Source organism: Chaetura pelagica, unplaced genomic scaffold (genome assembly GCF_000747805.2).
Source record: "Chaetura pelagica isolate M959 unplaced genomic scaffold, ChaPel_1.0 scaffold343, whole genome shotgun sequence".
Taxonomy (NCBI): Eukaryota; Metazoa; Chordata; class Aves; order Apodiformes; family Apodidae; genus Chaetura; species Chaetura pelagica.
Genome location: NW_009952873.1, coordinates 1281486 through 1307096, shown reverse-complemented (window position 1 = coordinate 1307096; position 25611 = coordinate 1281486). Strand labels below are relative to the sequence as shown.

Here is a 25611-nt window from a genome sequence, read left to right as displayed (position 1 = left end):
ACAGGCATGCTGAACTGAGGGGGGAGATTGTCGTCTCGCTTACCGCTGCCACATCGGATCAGCTCACGGCTGGTTCACTTGGCACGGGGATCAGGCACATCATCAGGGGATGTACGCCCAGGGTAGAGCAGCCCAGCTCAAGGCCCACCCGCTGCTTTACCCGCAGTGATGCCCGGGCTCCCTGCTGGCCCCGCACGCAGCTCAGCGTGCCCGGCTGTGACTAATGCTCCAGCCTCTGCGCCCCTTTCTAACCTCGTGCAGTCCTTCTGATGTCAGCAAGGTTTTACTGGACTCTAAACTGACTCTAAATGTGGCTCGGTAGGTGCTAGAAAATCGTCTGTGAGATCCTGAGCTTGAATAACTTAAGAACATTTATTTAAATAAGCTTCATGCATTTCTCATTTACAAGTTGAGATTCCAAGCAACAGCATGTAACAGCTTGTGATGCTCAAGTTTTGATTCGTGGGCAGCGTTCAGTGTTTTAAGGAGTAATTATTATTCCTTGCTGTATGGTATTAGAAGCTGGAGACTGCAGGCAGATTTGGGGCTACACAGGGAATGCCAGGTGCTGTGTGATCAGTCCTTCCCTGCCTCCAAGGGCCAGTGCCCTAAGCAGGCAGGGCAGGATCAGTGCCCTCACTCCTATGACCCCTGGACTTTGGAGGCAGGTTTGAACTCTCCCAAGGCCATACACAATCATTTGTGTAGACAATCAGGACCAGACTTTTCAGCAGGCCATCCAGGAACAGAGATTAAAGACTACCCCTCTCTCTCTGGGCCAAGGATTCAGGCACAGGCATGCAAATATTAAGTACAACTTTACAAACTGATTTCACCTCTGGTAGTACCACACCTGGGAACGTTATCCATGCCTGCTCAGGGAACTGGTGCTCCAGAGTGGCAGTGTCATTGCCAACAGCCTTCACTTCAAGACTGCAGTCTGGTTGGTAGGTTTTGCCCTTATTCTAGAAGTTTTCTGTCAAGCCAGGATAAATTACCTGAGTCCAAATGTTCATCTTTTTTTCCTCAACAGTCTGATAAAACTTTTCCTCTACAAATTTTCCTGGCCTACAGCAGATGAAAAATGCATGGTCATCAGGGCTGTGGCCAAATTTTGTTAGCTGCTTGCACAAAAGCCAGGCAGGCAGTGGGACTGCTGATGAGCTCAGTCTCCAAACTTTACAATGAGGCACAAGGGTAGTGAGGCAGCATCCGTGCCCTCAGAGAGGGCTCTAGTTTCCTGAAGGGCTCCTAGCAAGCAAGACCTCTCCCAGCCTTGCAGGCTGTGGCAGCTATGGATTGTGCAGGAGAAGATGCTGAGTGGGCAGCGCTCCTCCCTCAGCCATGCTCAAAGCAGTTCACTGCTCCACACCAGGCTGCTGGTGGAGCTGACAGCTGCTTCCATGCCAGCTTGCAATTCAGTCTCACGGTCATCAAGCTGCTGGCTTGGTGTGTGTTTTCTCCCTGACACGCACTGCCAGCTCCTCTTGCACACTGCTTCCCGTGGACTCCCACTCTGAGTGCTGGCTCCTGCCTCTCCCAGCTGGGCTCAGCTCCCTGGTTGGCAAGCAGGCATCTGCAGCTGGGTGCCCCCTGAGCTGGCATCTCTGGCTGTGCCTCACCCCTTCTCTGCCCTCAGAGAGCAGCTGCTGGAGCCTGACTCTGCCAGGTGCAAACTGGGCTGTGCATCTCCAGAGTCCCTTTGCTCACTGGCTCCGTGTTTGCTTTCCCACTAGTATCTGGTGAAGACGACTCAGACTGACAGCTCAGCCCTCCAGCTAGTGCAGAAGCCAGTGCCATCCCAGACACAGTGTCATAATTGTTCTATCACCTGACTCCCCTTCAGGGTCAGGCTGAAATGAAAACAGATTTAATAGAAAATAATAATAACAACAACAACAACAATAAACTAATATTAACCCTAGTACTAATGTAAGATGCAAAGTTATACTCAGCTCTAGGTAGCAGTAGCAAGCTCTGTACTTCCAGCAGTGCAGGCTGAATGCCCAACACTGCCAGCACAATGGCTCCAGAGAGAATGTGACACTCACAGCAAGCAAAGGAGCAGGCTCAGGCAGATGAGACCCTCTTGGGAAGGCAGCCGTGGTAGAAGTAAAAACCTTCCCCCAGACTTCCCAATATATAGTGAGGGTGATATTTATGATACGGAATACTTTGGTTGGTTGGCGTGGAGTAGCTGCCCTGGGCTTCACCCCTCCTAGACCTCTGTGCCTGTGTGGTTCAAAACTACCCTCAACTGTGGTCACTACAGAAACCCCCATACTGGAGCTGGCTGTTAACAAAAGCAGTGCATCTTACCTCTTTTGTTCTCAGAGAATTGGACTCCACAGCCTCTCAAAACTACAGTTTCTCTGAACAGAAAAATGATTCTGTCCCAGCAAAACCTTGACACACGGCCAGCGGCTTTTGAGCAAAATGAGTTGTCCTTTCTCTCTTCCCAGCCATCACCTTCTGCAGGAGTTTGTCCTCTTCAAGGATGATGACATGCTCCAGCACATGCACGAGGAAGCTGGAAAATGAGCTGTGTCCCAAGTCTTAGAAGTCAGGATGACCTGAACATACAGCCTTCAAATCACATGGCGAGGTTCTCTCCAATTGTATTTGCTCTTCTAATAACAGGGTGTAAATTTATCTCTAACAAATGGCTGCACTACTTCCATTCTAGTTATGAGATTATTTCCACAGGGTCCATAGAGGGGAATAATGTTTTCACCAGGAATGTTAAGTGCAAAACAAGGCTAGGGAGATGTATAGGGCTGTTACAAGAGCAAATACAGACATAGCCACAGTTTGCTTGAAAGACTGAAATAGTTATAAAGAGAAAAGAAGTGGTCAGTTCCTGTGCCTTTTTCCTTCAAGGTGAAGAAGGGCAAGCTGGTGCAGGTAAGACAGGAAATAACAAGTACAAATTACCAGTGTCAGTGTCCAGGTTTTTGGGTTCATTGTCATGTTGGGCCTAGCATTGCCTAAATATCTAACAATTGAGACTGGCATCACATAGCTAGTGATGCCAGTATATATGTATATATGATACTTATATATCCATAGCTATCAGAACAGATAAGGGGAAGGCAGTGGTGATCTCTATGGGAGACCTACTAAACACACCAAATTCAGCTGCAGACTGTTGCCTCCAAGCAAGTCTGCTCCTCATCATGTTGGTGCTGCAGAGCAAGGAACCATGGCTAGAGGCATTTACTTGTTAGTGAAAGAAGGAGTCATCTGATAGCATTGCTCTTTCTTTCAGGGGCCTTCCTCATCCCCTATTTCCTGACCCTGGTGTTTGCTGGAATTCCTCTCTTCTTGCTGGAAACTGCTCTGGGCCAGTATACCTCTGTCGGCGGACTGGGAGTATGGAAATTAGCACCCATGTTTAAAGGTACTGTCAGTTTGTGCAGGCAGTGGCACTTAACAACAAGACAAAACCCCTTTGAACTGGTTCACTTCTTCTGGCTCTGTCACCAAACTTGTTATGTCCATGGGCACAGTTGGGCGCCAGACACCTGGGTTGATGATGCTTTCTGCCTTCCTTCACAGGAGTAGGGCTGGCAGCTGTGGTTCTCTCTTTCTGGCTGAACATCTACTACATTGTCATCATTGCCTGGGCCCTCTACTATCTCTTCAACTCTTTCACCACGGTGAGTCAGAGACATGTCTGTAGCATGGTGTTGGCTGTGTTCTGGGTCCTTACTCCCTGCTTTGTGAGAAGGTGGTGTTTATGCCACAAAACATGCACAAAATGCTTACAGTTCATGCAAGCAGCCTTTATCAGCACCCTGCTGGACCCTTCCTTCCCAAAGAGGTTCCACTACCCCTGAAGGCAGTGCTGGTGGGTATTGATGCTTGTCCTCTGGAGAGGGTAGATCTCTGGAGGTGCTGGTCCCATCCCCTCTCTGGGAACTGTTCCCCACTCACATCAGTCTTTAAAAACCCACCCTGTGTCTGTTATATTTCTAGAGTTGTGTGAATCTAAAAGCCTCACATTTCCACAACTGTTTTTGTCACATGTTCTTATTACCCAGGACTTAGTCCTGACCTTAATTAGTCCTCATTTATGCTTCTCTTGATAAATTAAATCCTGGGGATTTTTTCTGCTGGGAAAATCAGTCATAAAGCATTTAAATGTATGCTTTTGACTCTCTTTGCATGTACTTTGGCATTGTGGTTTATAGCAGCTTCCTCTTCCATAGCAGGGTCTTCTACTGTATGAGGTTGGAATCACACCTCACATTAAATTCTTGATAGCTGAAAAATTTATTTCATCCCAGAACCTGGAAAGATCCCCCTCAACTTAACTGTCTCAGCAACCTGCAGCCTTAAAGACATCCACTCCGTAGTTCAAATGGGATGTTTTTTCATTTAGGTATAACCCTGAAATACTGTTATGAACATCGTACATCCAATTTCACTTTTTGCTTGATAAAAAATTTAACGTATCTATCAAGATTTTTTTTAAAATATCCTATTTTACATTTTCAGCTGTGCTTCTACTGCCAATATCCACTCTAGGCTTCAGGGTCTGGAACAAATTGAGTCATGGATGATTAGTTGCATGCTGAGGGGTTCCCAAATGAACAGATGTCTACCCCAAGGGGGTAGACAAGTACCCCAAACCAGTTAGACCCTGGGCAGGATATCTCTTCAGATGAGGGTTTGGTATATCCAGGTGTCACAGACCACACAGGCGACAGCGCTTGTATCTACACAGTTTGAGTCACAGCCTTTTCTTTTACCAGAGATACTTCCAGATTCCTCAAAGGAGCTGGGGTACAACTCAAAAAGCTAGGCTGATGTCTGACTTGTGTTCCTCCTAAATTCGACTAGGTATATTTTGAGCCTAGACAAGAACCTAACTTGCCTTCTGCAATTTCTGTCCTCTGAAACCCAGAGGAAATGGAGCAGCTACAAACCACCCCCCTGCCTGCCCCTCCTTGTAAAAGCTACATAATGTTTCTGATGTGCAAACCGCTTGGTTGGAGAGGCTGCTGTGGGACGCTGTTTGAGCCATTGCATTTGCTTCAGTGCAGTGAGCAAGTCCACCATGAAAACACTGCGTGGCTGTGACCAGTTCGGGTAGCCACTGGGGTGTCCCTGCCTGCCCCTCCGCGGCCTTTCCTCTGCCTGTATGTTAGGAGGGGATCACCTGCTGGAGTGAACCGATTTAGATGGTGGGTGAAGGCAGAAATTAAAGGCATTTATGCCACCAGGCACTTAAAACAGGTAATATTTCTAAAGGGGTCTGTGTTCATCGGTGAATAGGAACAGAAACAACATTTTCCTGAAGCTTTGTTCCGCCAGAGCCTGAGATCTTATCAGCAGAGGGGAATCACCCAGAATAGCTGTTCTGCATTTATCTACGTGCTCTGCCCTTGGGAAATGAGGTTGCTCTGCATGAAGATGTACCTGAGCTGCTTTCATTGGGCTGCTGTGGCCGTGGCACTACATGGCAGGGGCAACTTGCCCCACATGCTGCCACAGCCCCTGATGCTGCACTTTCATTTCTTGCAGTGCCAGAGCCGGTTGTATTAAATCTGTAGCAGTCACACTGCTACCTACAGTGTAAACATCTCCTAGGAATCCCTTTGTCCTGCTTATAACCGGAGCAGGGGACAGCATGAAATAACTACTCCACTTTAAATTTACTCCTGGGCTTATGTTAAAGTAGTTTATTTGTGTAAACAAACGTTAGCCCTCATTCTCAATTCCATGCTGCTTTTTAAGCATTGAAGCTTGGTGTAAATGAGAGATAAGGAGCAAATCAGTGTTTATTCTTTGTGCAGTAAATTCCAATCACTTATTGAGTGATGCTAGCTGAAAGTTGCAATGATTATAAATAGAATATCCCCTAGTAGTTATTTTAATTAGTAGCTATTAATTACCAACAGTTAATTGGAAATGGCTTTCAATCTGGGGAATTGCTAACATTTTATTAGACCTACAGCACTGCCCTAATCACATTGTGATATTGTTCCCTGGAAAATCCGTGTTGCAATTTATCATTATGTTGGAAAACTGTGGAATGCTTTTGGCTGCAAGGTTCCTGCCCACCCAGAAGAGCCCACCTGTCCTCTTTGCGAAAAAAAATGGGGTTTCAGTTTAAAAGAAGACAAATTTCACTGCTCACCGCTGCCTTTTGTAGAGGCTACATTGATGATAACCCTGCTTTCCTTGTGCTGGCACAGGACCTGCCGTGGCAGAGCTGTGGGAATGCCTGGAACACCGACCGCTGCTTCTCCAACTACTCCCTGAGCGACACCACCAACCTCACCAGCGCCGTCACCGAGTTCTGGGAGTACGTCCACAGCCTGCCTACACCAGGTTTTTTCCCTCACACCCTGGCCATTGCACCTGCTCACTGGGGCTGTGGCCGTGCCTGCTGGCACCTTTCCTGGGAGAGCCTTGGCAGGAAGGGGGTCAGAGCCAGTCAGCAGCTGGGGTGGGCGTGGGCATGGGGTGCACTGTGCAACTGCAGGCCAGATGGGTAGAGGGGATAGAGGGGGTGACAGCTCTCTGCCTCTCTTCCCCTTCCTTTATCCCATCACGATGACCCTCAGGTCCCTTTAGGGTTTCACAGTTTCTCATGCTTGTCTACACCTGGCCCTTCATCCTCCAGCTGCCTCTGGGGTCTCCAGTCACTCTGCCCCTAAGGGTTGGATTTCTCCTTAACGCAACCTCTCCCACCTCTAGGAGGAACATGCACCAGATGACGGGGGGCCTGGGGGAGCCGGGTGCCGTTCGCTGGCCCCTGGCTGGCACACTGGCCCTGGCCTGGCTGCTGGTCTACTTCTCCATCTGGAAGGGTGTGGAGTGGACGGGCAAGGTACGGCGCGAGGGCAGGGTGTTTCGGTGCTGCCTCTCCTTGCCACGTGGGGGACTCAGCTGTGGGAACGTCCTCCGGACTCAATTTTGTTTGAGTGTCTATAACTGAGGTCATGATGCTTCAAAGCAGAATTGCAGTAGAAGCTATAAAATTTCTGACATTTACCTTTCACAGCTGTAAAAATTGCTACCATGATTCTGGTAATTTTCATTCTAAGCACCAAGAAAAACTCTTCCCTGTAAAGTCATGGCCTTGAACCCTCAGTCTCTCTGAAGGGCATGGGAAGAGATTTTTGGCAATTACTTACATTTCCTGCCTCAGGCCCACCCTTTGAGAGAGCAAGGCCTCTTCTGAGCTCCCCCTTTTGAAAACCATGGTGTCCTAAAATGCTGCTAGGGGAAAAAAACCTCACCACCTCTTTTGAAAATTTTCTTGTTGCTCTTTAGAGATTGGTGGGAGACCTCCAGATCAGAAGCACGTTGTTATTCAGTGTGTAGCATTTCAGGCTAGCACAGCAGAAAGATAATTGCTTAGTTTAGTGAAACTGTGATGCTGAGATACTGAGACGTGTTATTTAGAGCTCAGCGTGATGTAGCAGGACAATATTATGAAAGGAATAATCTGGCAGAGAGATCAGAAAGAAGCACTTTAGGTGTAGGTCACCTAAGCTGTTAACTTTCCTGCTGTGTCTCAAAGAGGTTTCAGCTATGCAGCCCCAGCAAAGCCCCTGTGATTGTTAGTATGGGCCCTGTGATGAGGGGTGGGATGTACCTGTCAGTCCCCAAAGCTGCTGAGAAGCAAGCAGTGGAGTCGAAAAGACTCATGTTTCTTGATGCATTAGTCTAGAGAAACAACAGTTTTAGCTGTGTAAAATGAGGATGTGATGACTTAAAGGGATTACTTCTGTGGTCTAAATTTGTCCTCATGAAATTCCCTTGTCTCTGGGCAATTCCCCCAGTCTTCAGCATGCTGCTCGTGTGATTAGTGCATCCTTGCTTGTCACTGGCAGAGAGAAACCTCAAACAGCCAGAAACATTGCTAACACAGGAATCTGAGACAGAAAATGCAGGGAAATGTGGCTGAAAGCAGTGGTGTGTGGGGAGTCCCTTCTTCCCTGACAGAGGACACACACTGGATGCAGTGCTACCATGGGCAGGAAAGCTCCTGGGCAGTGGTGGGCTGAAGGCTTCTCTCCCATGGTGTCTTTTGCAGGTGGTGTATTTCTCAGCTACATACCCCTACTTCATGCTCTTCATCCTCTTCTTCCGGGGAGTCACGTTGCCAGGAGCCAAGGAAGGGATCCTCTTCTACCTCACACCTGACTTCAGAAAGCTCTCCGACTCTGAGGTTTGTAGCCTGAGGAAAGCTCTGACTTCCTGCTTGTCTCTGCATTAGTCTTCCTTAGAAGTGCAGCAGTACCCATGGCAGCAAGTTTTGGAAGTGCTGAAATGATGACTTTCAAGTCGTGATGGCCAAGTCTTTCAGGTGACACAGCCTCTGCCTTTTGCAGCAGTGATTTTCCTGTGGCTCCAGAGGTCGCCGCTCACGTGTGAGTGGTGACATCCTGGACAACCATCATTTCCTGAGAGGTCCAAATGATCCCTCTCTCAGGAAGCTCACTGGAACTGCACTGCACTGCCAGCTGCATTGGATCTAATGCTGGAGACAGGGCTCTCAAGATCAGAAGAGATGTTTAAATACTATGCAATTAAGAAATTAATGGTCTGCCCCTTCACATGTGCCTTCTAGGGTTTAAACTCTTAAGGCACTAGAACCAGCTTTGCAAGATGTCCTCTGCAGTTGTTTGCACAAGAAACTCTGTGATGGTAAATCAAAGACATGGTAGTGGAAGACAAATGGAGAGGATGAATGTGGGATGTGGGTCTCTGAGGGGAGCAACACTTCTTAGGGAGCTGCTGTGGGAAAGCGAGTGGACACACACACAAATTCAGATGATTCCAACCTGCACCAAGGCCAGAGGGACATAGTTCAGAAAATGGGACACACAGCCCTTGCTCCATCCCTAGAAGTAGCCTCAAGCCACAGGTTTCAGAGAGCTGGGGCTGTACATCTGGTGCTGGGCTGGACTGTGCTCTTGATTCACTTGCCTTGTGAGGAGGACACAGACCCCTGCTCCTCCTCCTCCTTGGGAGGCATTGCTCTCTAGCAAGCTCCCTTCTGATACTGCAAGCAGGAGAGTCAAATGCCACATCTCCAAGTCAGTGTCCTGTGTTAAAGTCCCTATGCAGCCCCTTTCCCATGGGGTGATGGGCAGGGGCCCTGCTGACCCCATGGAGCTGTGAGACAGGTGGTGGCTCCAGGAGGCAGCATGCTTTGACTGTGCCTGTGAGACAAATATGCACAGCCTCACCACCCCACAGGTGAAATGGGGACACACTGGCTGTCTTCATTACTCTCCTTTCCACCTGGACCACCAGCTCTGAGCCCTACCTTGTCTTGGAGATGCGTGTTCAGGAAGGTAGGGAAAACTCTGTTCTTCAGATGTGTTCAGCCCAGCTGGCAGTAAAACAGCTACAGGTTTCAATGTGGCTTCTGTGACATTTCCAGCCACTGGCCCAAAGATTTCCTTGGAGCTTGCCTTAGCAACTAGCATCACAGGCATCTGTGACCCTAGTGACAGGGTGCCTGCAGGTCCTAACCATCCCAGTGCACTGGGTGGCCAATGACATGGCCTGCATCCAGCTACCTCACTAGCCCAGAACTGAGCTACTGCAGGAGATGCTCCTGCAACACGGAGTCCCTCCCACTGCAGACATGTCTCCTGCAACAGCTCAGCAGCATGGAGTCCCTCCCACTGTGCTCTTCTCCCTGTGCAACCTGGGCAGCATGTTTGCAAAAGCTATAGGGCACGATGGGTGGTATTGTCCAGAGGCTAGTGTTTGTCTCCAAGGTGAGACAGCCTTACCTGACAAAGCAAAAACACTGAGATTTTGGCCCCAGCAGCTCCCACACCCTCTCTGGTAGACAGGATAAACACCAAAGTGTCCAGGTGTCTCATCCTTCCCCTTGGTGCCCAGCTATTGCTCAAAGGAGGGAGGGCAGCTGTGCTTGGAGGGCTGGATCCACCAAGCTGGCAGTGCAGAGGAAGACAGACTCGAAACTGACTTCTTCTCCACAGGTCTGGATGGATGCAGCCACACAGATCTTCTTCTCTTACGGCCTAGGGCTGGGGTCCCTGATTGCACTGGGAAGCTACAACACTTTCCACAACAATGTCTACAGGTCTGTCAGTTTTTCCCAGCCCCCTGCGTGGCAAGGAGTGCTCAAGGGTGAGGGAGGGGGTCACAGTGAGTCTGGGGATGCCTGATCTCTGATGTCCCCTCACTGGCAACGTGCAGCTCGGGGAGCAGGCTGCAGTTGTCATCATGGGGTTCCCCCACCCTTAACATGTCTCCTCCCCAAGGCATGGGAACCGTTCTTGGAAGGGCCTGGGTTTTTGTTTATGCCACTTTTCATACCTAGCCTCTTGGTAGGGATCTGCAGGTGGTTTCTTTTCTTTCTTTCTCTCTTCCAGAGACTCCATTATTGTCTGCTGTATAAACTCCACCACAAGCATATTTGCCGGATTTGTTATTTTCTCTATTGTTGGCTTCATGTCACACATCACGAAGAAGTCGATTTCAGAGCTGGCCTCCTCAGGTAAGCAGAAACCTAGGTTCAAGTGCAACAGCAATCTTTGAGAGCAATTTCAGTCAGCTTGAGATGCTCCCAGGCCTCTCCTGACCGGGACCCAAGCGTGCAAACCTTTTTGCACGCTCTCCTATCAAGATGGGGCTCAGGCACCTGTGACTGATTTTCATCCCACTCTACCTGCAAGGGGCACCTTCACTCACTTTTAATGTTCACCTTCTTTTACTGCTGAAGATTTATGTGCTTTTGCTGCAGTGAAATATTTAGGCCATTTGCTTTTTGAAACTTTCCGATGCAGAATAGATACTGCCTATGTTTTCAGTAGATGTGATCAAACTTTAGAGTCACTTTTCCATGCAAAATTTTGGAATTGTAAAACAGAATAATTTTTTAACCAAGATGGGACTGTGTCATTTTACACAAAGACATATTTTGAAAATGCTGCCTTTCTTGAGAAAGCTGTTATCTCAAGAAATAGCATTTTGTGATGGAAGGAAAAAAAAAAGGGCATCAGGAAAGTTATAACCAGCTGTAAGTATCAATTTGTTTTTCTAGCAAAGTTCTCCAGCTCTGTTTGGTAGCAGTAATTTGATTACTTTCTTGCTTGCATGAAGAGAAAAGACAAAGCATTTCATCTGTCATTGCTGCCCCCCCCCAACCCTGTGCACCCAACAGGGTTGTTGTGTCATGGCCGAAGGCTCAGGTGTTCCCAGCTCCTCTATTAAATACCTGCAGTTCCTGACTATGATAATTTTCTCTCTGTTCCACTGTGGCCCTTAGCTCAAACTTCCCATCAAATGCTTTATAAACACGTGCTCATCCCTCTTTTCATTACCACAGGCCCTGGACTGGCTTTCCTCGCCTACCCGCAGGTGGTAACACAGCTGCCCCTGTCCCCGCTCTGGTCGATTCTCTTCTTCTCCATGCTGATGATGTTGGGTCTGGATAGTCAGGTGAGATGACCCAGGGACAAAGTGGGGTAAGAGACAAAGATATCTTCAGATACAATGGTGGTGTCCCCTTCTGCACTTTGGAACAGTGCTGAGTGGTGTCTTTCCTTACCTGTAACGGTGAGATGCAGCTGCATGAATAAAAGTCCCCCACGTGGCCACTGTCACTGCGTTCTTCCCTAAGATGAGCATGTCATAAAAATCACAGAATCATTCTGGTTGGAAAAGACCTTAAAGATCAACAAATCCAACCATAACCTAACTCCACCAACCACTAACCTAAGTCTACCAAGTCCACTGCTTCAGCCATGTTCCTAAGCAACACATTTATAAGCCTTTTAAACACTTTCAGGGATGGTGATTCAACCATGTCCCTGGGCAGTCTATTCCAGTGTTTAGTCACCCTTTCAGTGAAGAAGTTTTTTTTAATACCTAATCAAAACTTCCTCAGGTGCAAGTTGAATCCAATTCCTCTTGTTCTATCACTTGTGCTATGGTTTAGGTCCAGTTGACAACAAAGAGCCACTTGGCCGTTCACTCACCCCTCCTCCCACTGTGAGATGGGAAGGAGAAAATCCCACTAAAAGCTTGTGGGTTGAGAGAAGGACAAGAAGGGTTCACTCAACAATTATGGTCGTGGGCAAAACAGGCTCAACTTGGGGAAAAAAATAAAATAAAATTAGTTTATCACTAACCAGATACAATCAGGACAAAGAGAAAATGAAGACCAGAGATTAAACACCTTACTCCACTCCTCCCTTCTTCCCAGGCCCAAATTACTGTTCCAAATTTATCTTGCTTCTTTCCCCCAGCGGGAGAGGGGATGGGGTTTAGAGTCAGTGCATCACATGTTGTTTTCTGCAGTTCCTTCCTCCTCAGGGAGAAGAATTCCTCACAGTCTTCCCCTGCACCACTACACAGTCGCTCCCATGGGAGAGAATCCTTCACAAACCCCTCTGACATGAGTCCCTCCCAGGAGATGCAGCCCCTCAGGAACAGATCCAGCTCTGTTTGGTAGCAGTAATTTGATTACTTTCTTGCTTGCATGAAGAGAAAAGACAAAGCATTTCACCTGTCATTGCTGCCCCCCCCCAACCCTGTGCACCCAACAGGGTTGTTGTGTCATGGCCGAAGGCTCAGGTGTTCCCAGCTCCTCTATTAAATACCTGCAGTTCCTGACTATGATAATTTTCTCTCTGTTCCACTGTGGCCCTTAGCTCAAACTTCCCATCAAATGCTTTATAAACACGTGCTCATCCCTCTTTTCATTACCACAGGCCCTGGACTGGCTTTCCTCGCCTACCCGCAGGTGGTAACACAGCTGCCCCTGTCCCCGCTCTGGTCGATTCTCTTCTTCTCCATGCTGATGATGTTGGGTCTGGATAGTCAGGTGAGATGACCCAGGGACAAAGTGGGGTAAGAGACAAAGATATCTTCAGATACAATGGTGGTGTCCCCTTCTGCACTTTGGAACAGTGCTGAGTGGTGTCTTTCCTTACCTGTAATGGTGAGATGCAGCTGCATGAATAAAAGTCCCCCACGTGGCCACTGTCACTGCGTTCTTCCCTAAGATGAGCATGTCATAAAAATCACAGAATCATTCTGGTTGGAAAAGACCTTAAAGATCAACAAATCCAACCATAACCTAACTCCACCAACCACTAACCTAAGTCTACCAAGTCCACTGCTTCAGCCATGTTCCTAAGCAACACATTTATAAGCCTTTTAAACACTTTCAGGGATGGTGATTCAACCATGTCCCTGGGCAGTCTATTCCAGTGTTTAGTCACCCTTTCAGTGAAGAAGTTTTTTTTAATACCTAATCAAAACTTCCTCAGGTGCAAGTTGAATCCAATTCCTCTTGTTCTATCACTTGTGCTATGGTTTAGGTCCAGTTGACAACAAAGAGCCACTTGGCCGTTCACTCACCCCTCCTCCCACTGTGAGATGGGAAGGAGAAAATCCCACTAAAAGCTTGTGGGTTGAGAGAAGGACAAGAAGGGTTCACTCAACAATTATGGTCGTGGGCAAAACAGGCTCAACTTGGGGAAAAAAATAAAATAAAATTAGTTTATCACTAACCAGATACAATCAGGACAAAGAGAAAATGAAGACCAGAGATTAAACACCTTACTCCACTCCTCCCTTCTTCCCAGGCCCAAATTACTGTTCCAAATTTATCTTGCTTCTTTCCCCCAGCGGGAGAGGGGATGGGGTTTAGAGTCAGTGCATCACATGTTGTTTTCTGCAGTTCCTTCCTCCTCAGGGAGAAGAATTCCTCACAGTCTTCCCCTGCACCACTGCACAGTCGCTCCCATGGGAGAGAATCCTTCACAAACCCCTCTGACATGAGTCCCTCCCAGGAGATGCAGCCCCTCAGGAACAGACTGCTCCAGCGTGGGCTTCCCACAGTGTCACGGGCTGCTCCAGGAGCAGTGAATATGCTGCAAGTGTGGCAGTATCTGTCCACTACCCAATGCATCAGTCCTTGTCCTGCTGCCAATTAAAAATAATTACCAGCTTCCAGCAGAGCCAGTCAGCCTTATAAGACAATCACCATTTCCCTGTAAGAGGAGGGAATCTTTGGAAAGCTGATCTGATCAATTTTTGGCCCTAGTGGAGCACCAGTGCTGCTGTGGGGGTACCATATCTCCCCATCTTCCTGGGTGACCCTGGCAGCTGAGCTCACGGGCTCAAAGTAGAGCTAGTGGGAAACTATCCCTGCCAAAATACTTTGGGGCAAGGGAAAAGGGAAAGATTTCCAGCAATACCTGCTTTGCGCTTGTAATGTGTAATTTCTTCCCCCCAAGTCCCCAAGAAAAAGTGTGTGAAATAAGGGGGAAAGGTATTAACTGTTTCATTTTGTGTCTGCACAATCATAGTTTGTGCTCATCACAGCTCGCTTGGTGTTTTGTGAGCAGCTCAATTTGGATGGTTTCCATTTTCTTTATTGTGTCATGGGGCACCCTGAGCAAATGGCATTTACTGTGAGGCACTGTCAAGAAAATGTCATTACTTCTGCTTACTTGCATAGGCTAGGGTAGAAAATCTCCATCTTCTCTACTGTCAGGAGCTGGGAGGAGCATCCCTGCAGAAGGCACCAGTCTCCAGCCAAACCACAGTGCTCTGACGCGGCATCGACAGGTTGTCCTGAGAAAAGCACTGATGAGGCAGTTGAATTAGGGCTTTGCCATGGGAGTGGTGGTTAGATACAGCATTTCAGCATTCTTTTTGATAACAAAAGTGGCCCTGAGCAGAGTGGAAGAAATCTAGCCTGGTTTGTAGGTGAGCAAGGATAGATCCTTGCAGAGGAAGGAGCCATGCCTTGGGAAGGGCTGGTGCCCAGGTACCCTGACTGCTTTGCCATTAGCTAAATCTTACAAGGTGTTTGAGGGGGAAGCAGCTGAATGTAGCAAAAGTTCTCTACCCTGAACCCCGCAGAGCCCTCACAAAACACAATAATAATAATGGTTTCTATCTTTTTTCATGGAATGATACTTTTTTTCTTGATAATTCAGCATAAAATGCAGCTACCCAGTGAAGCAGTCAGTTTCAGTGGGCCTCCCTTTAGAGTGCATTAAAGTCAAAGGATCCTTCAAAAGCCTGTGCTTGGTGTATCACATCCTCCCCTGTGCCTGTGTGCTCTTCCTGTGCAGTGCAAGCCACGGGTACAAAATGGGTGTTCTTTCAGATTACAGGTAGTGTTGACAAACCCAAGTCTAGTTCATAATCAGACTCAGACCTGTTCCTGAAATGTAGCACCTGTTTTCCAGGAAAATATAATAAACTAAACCTGGTATTTAATTATGGCACACTCACGTAAACATATCATAAAACTCATGTCTGCATTACCACAGACATTATTTGGCAAATAATTTCAAATAAGGACTAAATGTTCCAAAATAAGCTACATTTATAGAAAAAAAAAATACATTACTCTCCATGGATTATTCACTCAGCACTGGTAAATATTCCAAGACATGACAATAAGCCCTCTAAGCACTGTGTGAATTTATTTGCTGCATTTGCTTCTGAAATACCACTTGAAATTCTCCTAGTTCCTTCTGACTGCTGGTCTCCAGGGCAGGCAATCTGTGGGGGGCTGTCATTGCCTGGAGGAGGAGGAGGAGGAAGGGGAGGGAATGAGGCATGAAAAGGACAACAAGCTTTCTTAAAAGCACAGATAAATACATATGAAAAAGCTTTCTGTCTCCATGCTGGAGCTCTGATTCAATCAAACACATCATTAACACCATGGCAGCTTATGGGTATAAAACAAACAACACCGGCTGCAATTGCACACACATTTTGAACCATCAAGTTAAAAAGTTGCTGTGTGCTGATTAAATATAATTTGTGGTATTTGCAGGTGGGGAGCAGCCATTTTTTCACCTGGGTCGGCAGCCCAGTCTGGGTCAGCACAGCAGGGCCATAGGGCATTTATTTCTTGCACCCTCCAGAGCTGCTGGGCTGGGGCTGCCCCTTGTCACCAGCTGGGCAGGGGACTGTGGGTGCAGCATCGATGCTTGGAAGCCTGGCTAGCAAAGGAAGGTAGGGCTGATATCTGTGTTTGCAATGCAGTGACAAGCCCCAGCCCCTGAGTGATGGTGGGGGCAGGTCCACCTGTGTCCATTAGCTTAGCAAGTCTTCTGCAGATGGAGCACAGCTACATCTACACACACCTCCCTCATGTGCCCCTGCTTGCCACTCGTCTGCCTTTATGTTCACTCTGCCTCTGATCCATCCAGGCTTTAGCTCTCTTGCGTCTAGACCCTCTTGCATAATATGCTAATGCTTTATTTTAACCTACCAGTTTCCAGGTCAGGCGTTCTCTGCCCAAGGGAGCTAGGGAGCCTTGTGACTGCAAGCCTGCGTCTGGCCCATGTGAGGCTGCCTCTCACAGGTTATTCATGAGGAATTCCAGCTGCCAGCGGCGAGACCCGCCCCTCGCGGCTCTCTGCTGCACATCTGGCAGCTGTGATTGTACCCCTTGTGGGCCCTTGCATCCCAGTCAGGTTGCTCTGCATGGCCGAGGGGATAGAAAGCCCCTGACTTTGGGAGATGAAGGGGGACAGACTTTCATTCAAACTGAGGTGCCACCTCTATTGACTCCCAAGCCCAGGTTTTTAGACTCAGGAGCTTGTGTAATGATTAAGCTCCTGAAGGCAAAAAAAAGAGCAAAAAGATAAAAGTGAGTGGAAATAAAATGTTTAGGTGAGAAACAATAGCATGAGGCAAGGCATGAGGAAGAACAGGACAATGTGCTAAACATTGTGGCTGGAGACAGTGAGAAAAATGAAACTATTTGGGATCTGTGTGTGTGTGTGTGTATGCACAGGTGTGGGGGGTGTGTGCACGCAGGTAGGTGTGTGTGTTTGTGTGTGTGCACAGGTGTGGATGTGTGTCCACCTGCACGCACAAGTGCACACATAGAGCACGAGTGAGACCGGTGAGACCAGGAGTCATGACAATGAGTAGATCCTCATCATTCCTGAAAGCAGCATGCTCTCATTCAGGTGTCTGCTTAACTCATGCGTGCATCTTAGGTTGGGTATGCAGGCTGGGAGATGTGGATCCTGGATCAGCCAGGGATCCATAGTCCGTAGGGCTGGAAAAGTAAACCCCTTCCAGGCTATATCACAGCTGAGGACTGAATCTGGCAGGTGGCAATTTTCAGTAAGTGGTATGAAGGCCATTGCCTTTTTTATGACTAGAAAAAGCAGCATTCCACCATTTAGTTTCTCACCTCATTAGTTACATACCAGAATAATTTTGATATGAGGCAAAGAGGTTTCAGTTTACTTTGTAGTCCTGTTCCTTACCACTTATCTCCGTCTCCTTCCCTCTGTGTTTTCCTTGTCTTTCTTCCCTCTTCCTGCACCAAAAGGTTTTACTCCTTCCCATAATGTGAGGCATTATTTCTCTTGCTTCTTCTCTGCTGGACACCTCTCACATCCATCCTCTGTCCCTGATCACCCCCAGCCCCTCTCCAAACCCTTTTCCCTCTCTACCTTGCCTGGTGCCAGGCTGCCTGGCTCTGCCCATGGCTCAAGCAGTGCCTGGCCATGCATCTGTGTGGGAGGAATAATTTACAACAGCATTTTTGGTTGGGGTTTTTTGGTTGTTACACCAGCTCTTCCCACTGTGGTGCCAGTCCAGCCCTGATTCTTTCAGACAACCAGCCAGGTGGGATGGGATGAAGACCTCACTATCAATGAGTATAAAGGCAGCTTGACACACGTGCAAATGGCAAAAACGCTTTAATAGCCCTTCTGTCTAACATAAAAGGCTTTACTCATTAAAAATTCAAGTTGAAGCAGGTGAGCTTTGGCCCTCTGGGAATTCTGGCTTTCCAAACTGCACAATGTGGATATAAAACCCTGGGCAGAAATATCACCCTTTGCCTCAATCTATGCCCAGGTGGAAGCCAGTCCCAGTGGCCAGAGGTGTGCCCGCTCTTCTGACATCTCTGCCCAGCCATAGGCATGGTTCAGATGCCCTGCTTTTCTTCCATACATCTTTCCAGCCATCTGCTGTTCTTTTTAGTCTGTGTACATCTGCCTCTACCTCCACTCTAGGTTTTTTGTCTTCTTTTTTCCCTATTCAAAGCTGAATCTAAAAATGCCAGCACTTTTAGAGTGTTCTCCCAGGGACTGGGAGGTCCCTGACATCCAAGAGCAACAAGACTTCTTTAATTTTCATTTCACTGTCTTGCACATTTACCAGGTGAAGGTGACCAGGGAAACTAGGAACTTGCTGCCCTTATAAACGTCCCAGTGTTTCTGCTAGAGGCTTGATGTGCTTGCTGGGAGCTCTATGTTACCAGTGGTTTCTGTGAGGGAGACGTAAAAGTGAATCTCACAATTTAACAAAAATTAGGGAGGAAGGACTTCACATATATACAGTCCAACTGTCCCCGTGTGATAGGGCAGTACTAGTAGGAAAACTGGTTTGAAGGTAGCACTCATGGGGACTTCTTTATGTGTTATGGTGCAGACAGCACTAACATACTGTGCCTGGTAGAGCTCTGCACAAGCTAGCCAGGTATTTTCAGCTCTAGAAAGACCATGTGCTGTGAGGATGGGCTTTTAATGCACTGCATCCATGTAATGTAGTGTGCTTGGACTAAAGTGAAGGACTGGGTACTCAGAGATGGTTTTGCTATGCACATGCATGTGAGAGTGGGCTAATGCAGCTCCTTAGTTTGTGTTTTAAGTGGGTGAACAGCACAAGCATTGTTGCAAAAGGCTGGGAAGAGCACAAGTGGGAAAGGAAGCACAAGCCAGGTCCTGCACACGGCCCAGGAGCAGAGAGACCCATTGCTGGAGAGAGCACCTGGCAGCACAGGGGAGCAGGGCAGGGGCAGGGAGGCCCTCAAGAGCCCAGGGGAAGAAAGAGGAGGCTTTCCACAGGAGGCAGAAAGTGGAGATTTAGCTGAGCTAATTTTAAGCATTTAGCCCTGGTTCTTTTAGCTCCTTCTATGTTCAATGGAGGGAGAGAGGGGCCAACTTTGTGCAGAGGTGCCTCCTTCTTTTCTATTATCTGCAGAGAGCACTTAGAGCAATGAAGATCTTGGCATTGGAGTTAAACGTTGGAGGTGATGGTGGCAGGCTAAGATAGTTTCATATATGTCTTTGGTGTATGCCTTTTCCCATAGTTCTGCACTGTGGAAGGGTTCATTACAGCCCTGATGGATGAGTTTCCTCATCTCCTGAGAGTCAGGAAGAAGATCTTCATCGCAGTAGTCTGTTTCATCTCCTATGTCATTGGATTCTCCAACATCACCCAGGTACAGCCAGCTGCTTGTGTCCTGATTCACAACACCCTTCCAGTCACACTGGCATAGCACAGCAGCACCAAAAGCTTTGGGAGAAGTGACAGCATCCCTAGGAGCCGTCCTAATGCTGAATAAGTGGGCTTGCTCATCACTGCCATGTCTCAAGTGACTTGAAATGCTTCCATAATTTTTACCACCATCCTGCTGTCAGACTGGCTTGTTCTTCTGCAGCTTGCCATAAATGGCTAAAGCAAACACAGCCCAAGCTGAGGGGTTGTTTAGTGCAAGGGGTTAAGGTAACTTAAAGAAGACCAGTCTGTTTGGGCTTTGAAGCCCTTCTGGGGCTGAAGCCAAGGTTCACATGTGTGGAGGTCAGGGCTCAATAGCCTGGTGACCAACTGTGGGGCACTATAGGTTCATGAGGTCAGAAAATCTCCTGAGAGGGGAAGAGCAGACTGAATGAAGTGACTCCATGTGAAACAGAGAAAAGTAAGGAATCCTAGTGCATCCCTGTCTTCTCACCCTTGGCCATGCCTGAACAGGTTGGCTAATTGTCTTCGAGACCACATCAGTTTTGCTGCTGGGAGGTAGACTCTGGTGGAAATATTGCAATGCCAGATCCAGGGAAATTAACATTAAAGCCAGCAGATGCAGATACTGGCAATCCAATCAGCCAGCTGAGATTGTTGACCATAAGCTATAACTAAACTCCTTGTCCCTGGTTTTGTCTTCTCAGGGTGGCATTTATGTCTTCAAGCTGTTTGATTACTACTCAGCCAGTGGCATGTGTCTTCTCTTCCTTGTCTTCTTTGAGACCATCTCAATTTCTTGGTGTTATGGTAAGCACAAAGGATGTTGTTCCTTTATTTTTTTCTGTGGAAACAGTAAGTTATTTCAGAAGCCTCCTACAATTAAACCAAAGAAAGCTTTGCAACTGAAAATAACTTCATCTTAGCTCAAACCAGAACAAGCTGATAACTATAGAAAATCAGGAGTGGGAGGCTGTCATCTCATTTCTCCAGGCCACCACAAAGACCGCTGCACAAACTGGCAGATGCCTAGGGTCCTGCCCTCTGGTCCTTCAAGAGGACACCAGGAACATGGAAGCTTCTAGCACAAGTCTGCTTTTGTGTTCCAGTCCCCTGTCCCCTCCAGATAGCTTCTCATACCACAGCATCATCACCCTCTTGCTGCGACTGGCCTGTGCTTTGTGATGAGAATAGATGACCATGGTGCTGAGAAGGGATGTCTTTTTCAACACTAATTTCTTCTTGTAGGTGTGAACAGATTTTACAGAAACATTGAAGAAATGATTGGCTACCAACCTTGTATCTGGTGGAAGATCTGCTGGGCCTTCTTCACTCCTATTGTCTGCCTGGTAAGGACGGAGGCATGTTATCTATAGGAGTGAATCCAGAAGGACCTCTTAGCTTGGATGGGCTGTAGGGGAAACACTATGTTCTCAGTGCAGTATAGGTGTGTTTCAAGGTGGTTCTAGGCAGACCTGACATGGATAAAGTAGTACAGGAGACTCCTTCACTTTGCTTGCTGGAAATCACCCATAAGAAAAACTCTAGATGATGGTTTTAATCTAAATGATGCCATCAGTTCTTCAATCTTCTTTCTGAGATGTCAAAAGATAAGCAAATGATGTAGTGTTTTAAAAAGCTCTTATTGGTTCTGATGAAGACTCTCAGCTATGCCAGCTCCACCCTCACCCCCTGATAGGCTTGTTGGTGTGAGGGACATCAGCAAATGTAGTATAGCTGACAGCAGATCAACTTAGCCTTTGCTGGTTCCTTCACTTCCAGCAGAGATAAAAGGAATGGCATGAGAAGGCCAGTGATAGGAAGATGAAGATTCCCGAGGCCAGCTGTGAGAATTCTGTTAGCTTGCTTAGGAGCTGGTGTGGGGGGACTGTTTGTCTGTGTAGTCTGGTGAAAATGGAAATCATGAGTATCACATAGGAGAATCAGGGGAGAAATTATTTAAAATTACCAGTTGGTGGTCTGAGAGAATCTAGTCTAGTTTAAGGAGCTGTTAGGTTGTTGTGGGACTCTTGGGAGCTAAGAGGATAGTAAAAGAAAGAATGGATGGATGCACTCTGATTTTGCATGCTTCCACCTCAATGGCTTCCCTTCCTTTTTCAGGGTGTGTTCTTCTTCAGTGTGGTGGAAATGACCCCTCTGACACTGGGAAAATATGTTTATCCTGCATGGGGACAAGGCATTGGTTGGCTTATGTCTCTGTCCTCCATGGTACTGATTCCAGGATACATGCTGTACTCTTTCTTCACTTCAACGGGGACTCTCCAGCAGGTATGAACATCTTCACCACTTCTCTTCTGCTCTCTGCTTAGAATAACCCACATACACTGAACTAAATCTAAGGAGAACCAAGCAGACTCTGCTCTTACAGAGTTGTCAGCATACTTCAGGTCAGTGCTGCAGGAGCTCTGTGCACCCTCTCCTCCAGGGCTCAAATGAGCCCCAGGGCACAGAATGGCCTCCAGTGGCCTGGGTTCACTGGAGAGGAGTTAGAAGCACAGCTGACCACTAACATGTCTGGATGGATGGGAGCACTTTTGGGTAGCACATGGCTTGCTGCATCTGGTCAAGTGTAATTTCTTCAGTAATCTCTCCTTAGGTCAGTTTGTTGTCCCTCACTGAGCTTTCTGTTGCCACCATCACAAAAAGGAATCCCTCTTCTCCTGGATATCTGTTTGCTGTGGAGGACTGGAGCCCTGGAAAGAGACTGGAAGGAAACACCTGAGGTTTCTTAAGCCAGAAAAGTCCTGGTTCCTGGCAGTCCCTGGCTATGGGCATGGTTACCAGGCACTTCTCAGCAGAGAGACTGGCTTCCTCGAGCATGAAACTTCAAATACCTCAGGAGAAGGACCTGCTAGTGACAGAGACATGCACAGTGGTAGTTAGTCATGTGCTTTGCAAAGGGCACTCAGTGAATGAGGGGGTAAGAAGCAAGGCAGACTTTCATGCAGGACCCACAATACTCACAACTCTGATCTAGGTTAAAACATTTGGGTTTTCATTTGAGCAGGATTTTATGTAGCAATGAATCCTAAGTCTCTGGATGTCAGACCTAGTAATTGCTGTTAAGATTTTCTTTACAGTGTTGACATTCAGTCTTGAGAGCACTATGCACTAAGTCCCTTGCTCGATGCTGTGTGCTGCAAGGTACAGGTGTAAGTAGTCACACTGATGACTGATCTATGGCTGATTTATGGGGTGCTGATTTGTGGCTTTCCTAGCCCAGCTGCAACAGCCACCGATCTCCTTCAAAATCTCATGAGCTTACTTCATAGATACTGTATTTTGAATGATGTTTAAATCAGAAATGTTTTGGTTGGAATTGCTGGTCTGAGGTCAGCTTCAGAGTCTCTACCTCTAAGGACAAGTTGTGGGTGAATTTGACTTTCCTTCCTCCCAGCTCTCCATTTGGATGTGCTCTGATGTGGGAACTGGGTTGGTTTGGTGTCTCAGATTTACTCTCAGTTTCTGGTCTCTCATCTAAGACTGAGTTTGGATTCTTGCCATTGGTGTTGAAATTCCCACTGAAGTTCCTGCAGGACTCAAGCCAGGGTGTTATGTCAAGACACTTTGGTGATTTGGGGTTGAAGACCAGCAACAATTCCAATAGTAGGTCCTTTCTCAGATGTTTCGAGGGTACCTTATCCCCTCATAATACGAGCTGGAAAAGAGGGAAAGGGAAGACTGCAAATACAGATAATGGTTCAACCCTTTCCTTCATCTCAATCCCATTCCTACCAAAGATGGTGAAAACATGTCCTGGCATCTGAGGGCAGCTCATTTGTGTGTTTCCACCCATCCACTGAGCATCTTATGCAAACCAGCAGTGCCAATCAGCAGCACAAGTGGCTGGTGTGCGCCCTCCTCATCCCTCTCTCCCTGTAAAAGCATCCCCACACATCAGGAGACCCGGACCTCCTCCCCAGTGTTCATAGACTCAGAAGTGAGCAGCAGATGCCAGCAGGAAGGATGTAGGTTTCTCTGTATGAGTGTATTGGTGTCAGAGAGACACAGATAATTTTTGGCCTCTTATGTACACAGATCCTGGATTAGTTTGTAATAGAGCTGGAGCTGGAGGGAAATCAGATGCCAATGTTGAATAAGTAGTTTTGACAGACAGGAAAGATTACAAGTCATTTTGATCCAACTGAACATGAATGTGAGTGGGGGGGGGGAAATCTCCACTTGAATGGCAGAAGCAACTCAGTGAACATTTCAGGGACTTAAATACAGATAATGGTTCAACCCTTTCCTTCATCTCAATCCCATTCCTACCAAAGATGGTGAAAACATGTCCTGGCATCTGAGGGCAGCTCATTTGTGTGTTTCCACCCATCCACTGAGCATCTTATGCAAACCAGCAGTGCCAATCAGCAGCACAAGTGGCTGGTGTGCGCCCTCCTCATCCCTCTCTCCCTGTAAAAGCATCCCCACACATCAGGAGACCCGGACCTCCTCCCCAGTGTTCATAGACTCAGAAGTGAGCAGCAGATGCCAGCAGGAAGGATGTAGGTTTCTCTGTATGAGTGTATTGGTGTCAGAGAGACACAGATAATTTTTGGCCTCTTATGTACACAGATCCTGGATTAGTTTGTAATAGAGCTGGAGCTGGAGGGAAATCAGATGCCAATGTTGAATAAGTAGTTTTGACAGACAGGAAAGATTACAAGTCATTTTGATCCAACTGAACATGAATGTGGGGGGGGGGAAATCTCCACTTGAATGGCAGAAGCAGCTCAGTGAACATTTCAGGGACTTCAACCAGCAACAGAGACTTCAGAGGTATGGGAAAGTAGAAGTTTGTTTTCCTTTGCTGAGAAGAGCTTCTTCCTGACTTAGTGATGTCTATTCAGGTCAGGCTCCATCCTCCTCTGCCTTCTGTTCTGCAACTTACAGCATCAGTCCCTTACCAACAGGCAAAAGTGATTCACTCATCTTCATCACTCATCATGCTCAGTCCACACACCTCCAGTAATGACTTGCCCCTCCATGTTACCCCGAGTTCTTCCTTCACTTTACTTGGCTCTGCAATTTTCATCTGATCAGCTCAGTGTGACAGGAAACACTGCTTGTGCAAGGGTTCCTGCAGGTGGACCGGTCTGATCTGCACCAGCAGCACAGACCTCTCTCAACCTTGTCAGCGTGCTGCAGCTACTTAGCAGTACTTTATAATAAATCCTAGTTGAAAAATTACAGAAACTGGAAAAATGGGTCTGTTCTGAAGCCTGTGACATCGCAGCTCTCACTCCTACTTGCCACTGCTATTGCCTGGTAACAGTTTGTCCATGTTATAAGGATGATTCCTGTATTTCAGATGAAAGGAGGAGCTGCTGTGCTGTATGCAGCACCAAAACAAAGGTGACTTGCAGAAGCTTGCAACGAATGGTGCTAGAGGAGTAACTCCTGGCACATGCACTGTCCCCTCTCCCTGTAACTAAGGACACCTCTGAGGCTTGAGGCATGGGGTCCCACCCCTCAGCCACTGCCATGCCCAGGCTGTCCAACCACTGTTGTGCCCAGTTCCCCAGCTGACACCCTCTCTCCCTTCATTCCTGGGCAGCGTTTGCAGCAGATGACACAGCCCAAGACAGAGATGCACGCTCAGAACAACGGCCTCCAGCCAAAGATGTCCTTCAATGGGAAGATCTCAGATGCTGCCGTCTAGGAGGAGAGCCTGGACCTTCTTGCCCTGCCCCGTAGCTGCTCATGCCATGTTGTCCCTTGAGCTCCTCCAGCACAGCTCACTGTCCCCAGCTTCGTGGTGGCTTTAACTTGTTGAAGAGAGGACCTGGTGGAGAAACCCTCTCATGTCTCTTCCTCCTGGCCCGACTTACCAAGGCTCTGCCTGAGCTGCCACAAGGGTGTTGTGCAGTGACTGTCTTCATCATGCAACATCCTGGTCCAGGCTCTCAGAGAGGAGTGGTCAGTGCTCAGGTCTTCCTCCTGTGACAAGAGGTGATATTTCTAGAGAAGTTAGACTGATTACTGACCACTTTTATGTTCTTCTTCTTGCGTTTCCATGTGAACTTCTGCAGAGAATCCTGTAGCACACAGCCATGCTTTCACCCCAGAGAGCCAGCTGCAACCAGGTTTGAATCCCAGACAGTTGTCAGTTGGTCTAGCATAAACCAACACTAGCAAATGCATGACTGGAGGGGATGTGGCAGAATGAGGGATTCCAGTGGGGAGTCCGACATGCTGGTAGCTGTAGGACATCACCTTGGACCTAGAGAACGGCATCAGGACAGTGTGTTCTGCTCACAGGTGCTGTGTCTCAGCCCTGTGCAATCTCCAGATGTTTTCATCACATCCATTGTGGCTGTGAGCTGGACCCTAGCAGAGCAG

The 25611-nt window shown here is 47.6% G+C and overlaps 1 protein-coding gene across 1 annotated transcript in view; it reads left to right on the top strand.

Moving 5' to 3' along the window:
• LOC104386573 (sodium- and chloride-dependent GABA transporter 1-like) overlaps positions 1-24931 on the top strand; it is a 25942-nt gene extending 1011 nt beyond the window's left edge. The window contains exons 2-14 of the mRNA XM_009995192.1: positions 3269-3400; positions 3559-3659; positions 6204-6313; positions 6709-6841; positions 8054-8188; positions 9981-10084; positions 10377-10501; positions 11333-11445; positions 19100-19231; positions 19956-20058; positions 20497-20597; positions 21370-21537; positions 24827-24931. Coding sequence (XP_009993494.1) covers positions 3269-3400; positions 3559-3659; positions 6204-6313; positions 6709-6841; positions 8054-8188; positions 9981-10084; positions 10377-10501; positions 11333-11445; positions 19100-19231; positions 19956-20058; positions 20497-20597; positions 21370-21537; positions 24827-24931 — 1562 coding nt within the window. The remainder of the gene's footprint in view (positions 1-3268; positions 3401-3558; positions 3660-6203; positions 6314-6708; positions 6842-8053; positions 8189-9980; positions 10085-10376; positions 10502-11332; positions 11446-19099; positions 19232-19955; positions 20059-20496; positions 20598-21369; positions 21538-24826) is intronic.
• The last annotated feature ends 680 nt before the right edge of the window (positions 24932-25611 follow it).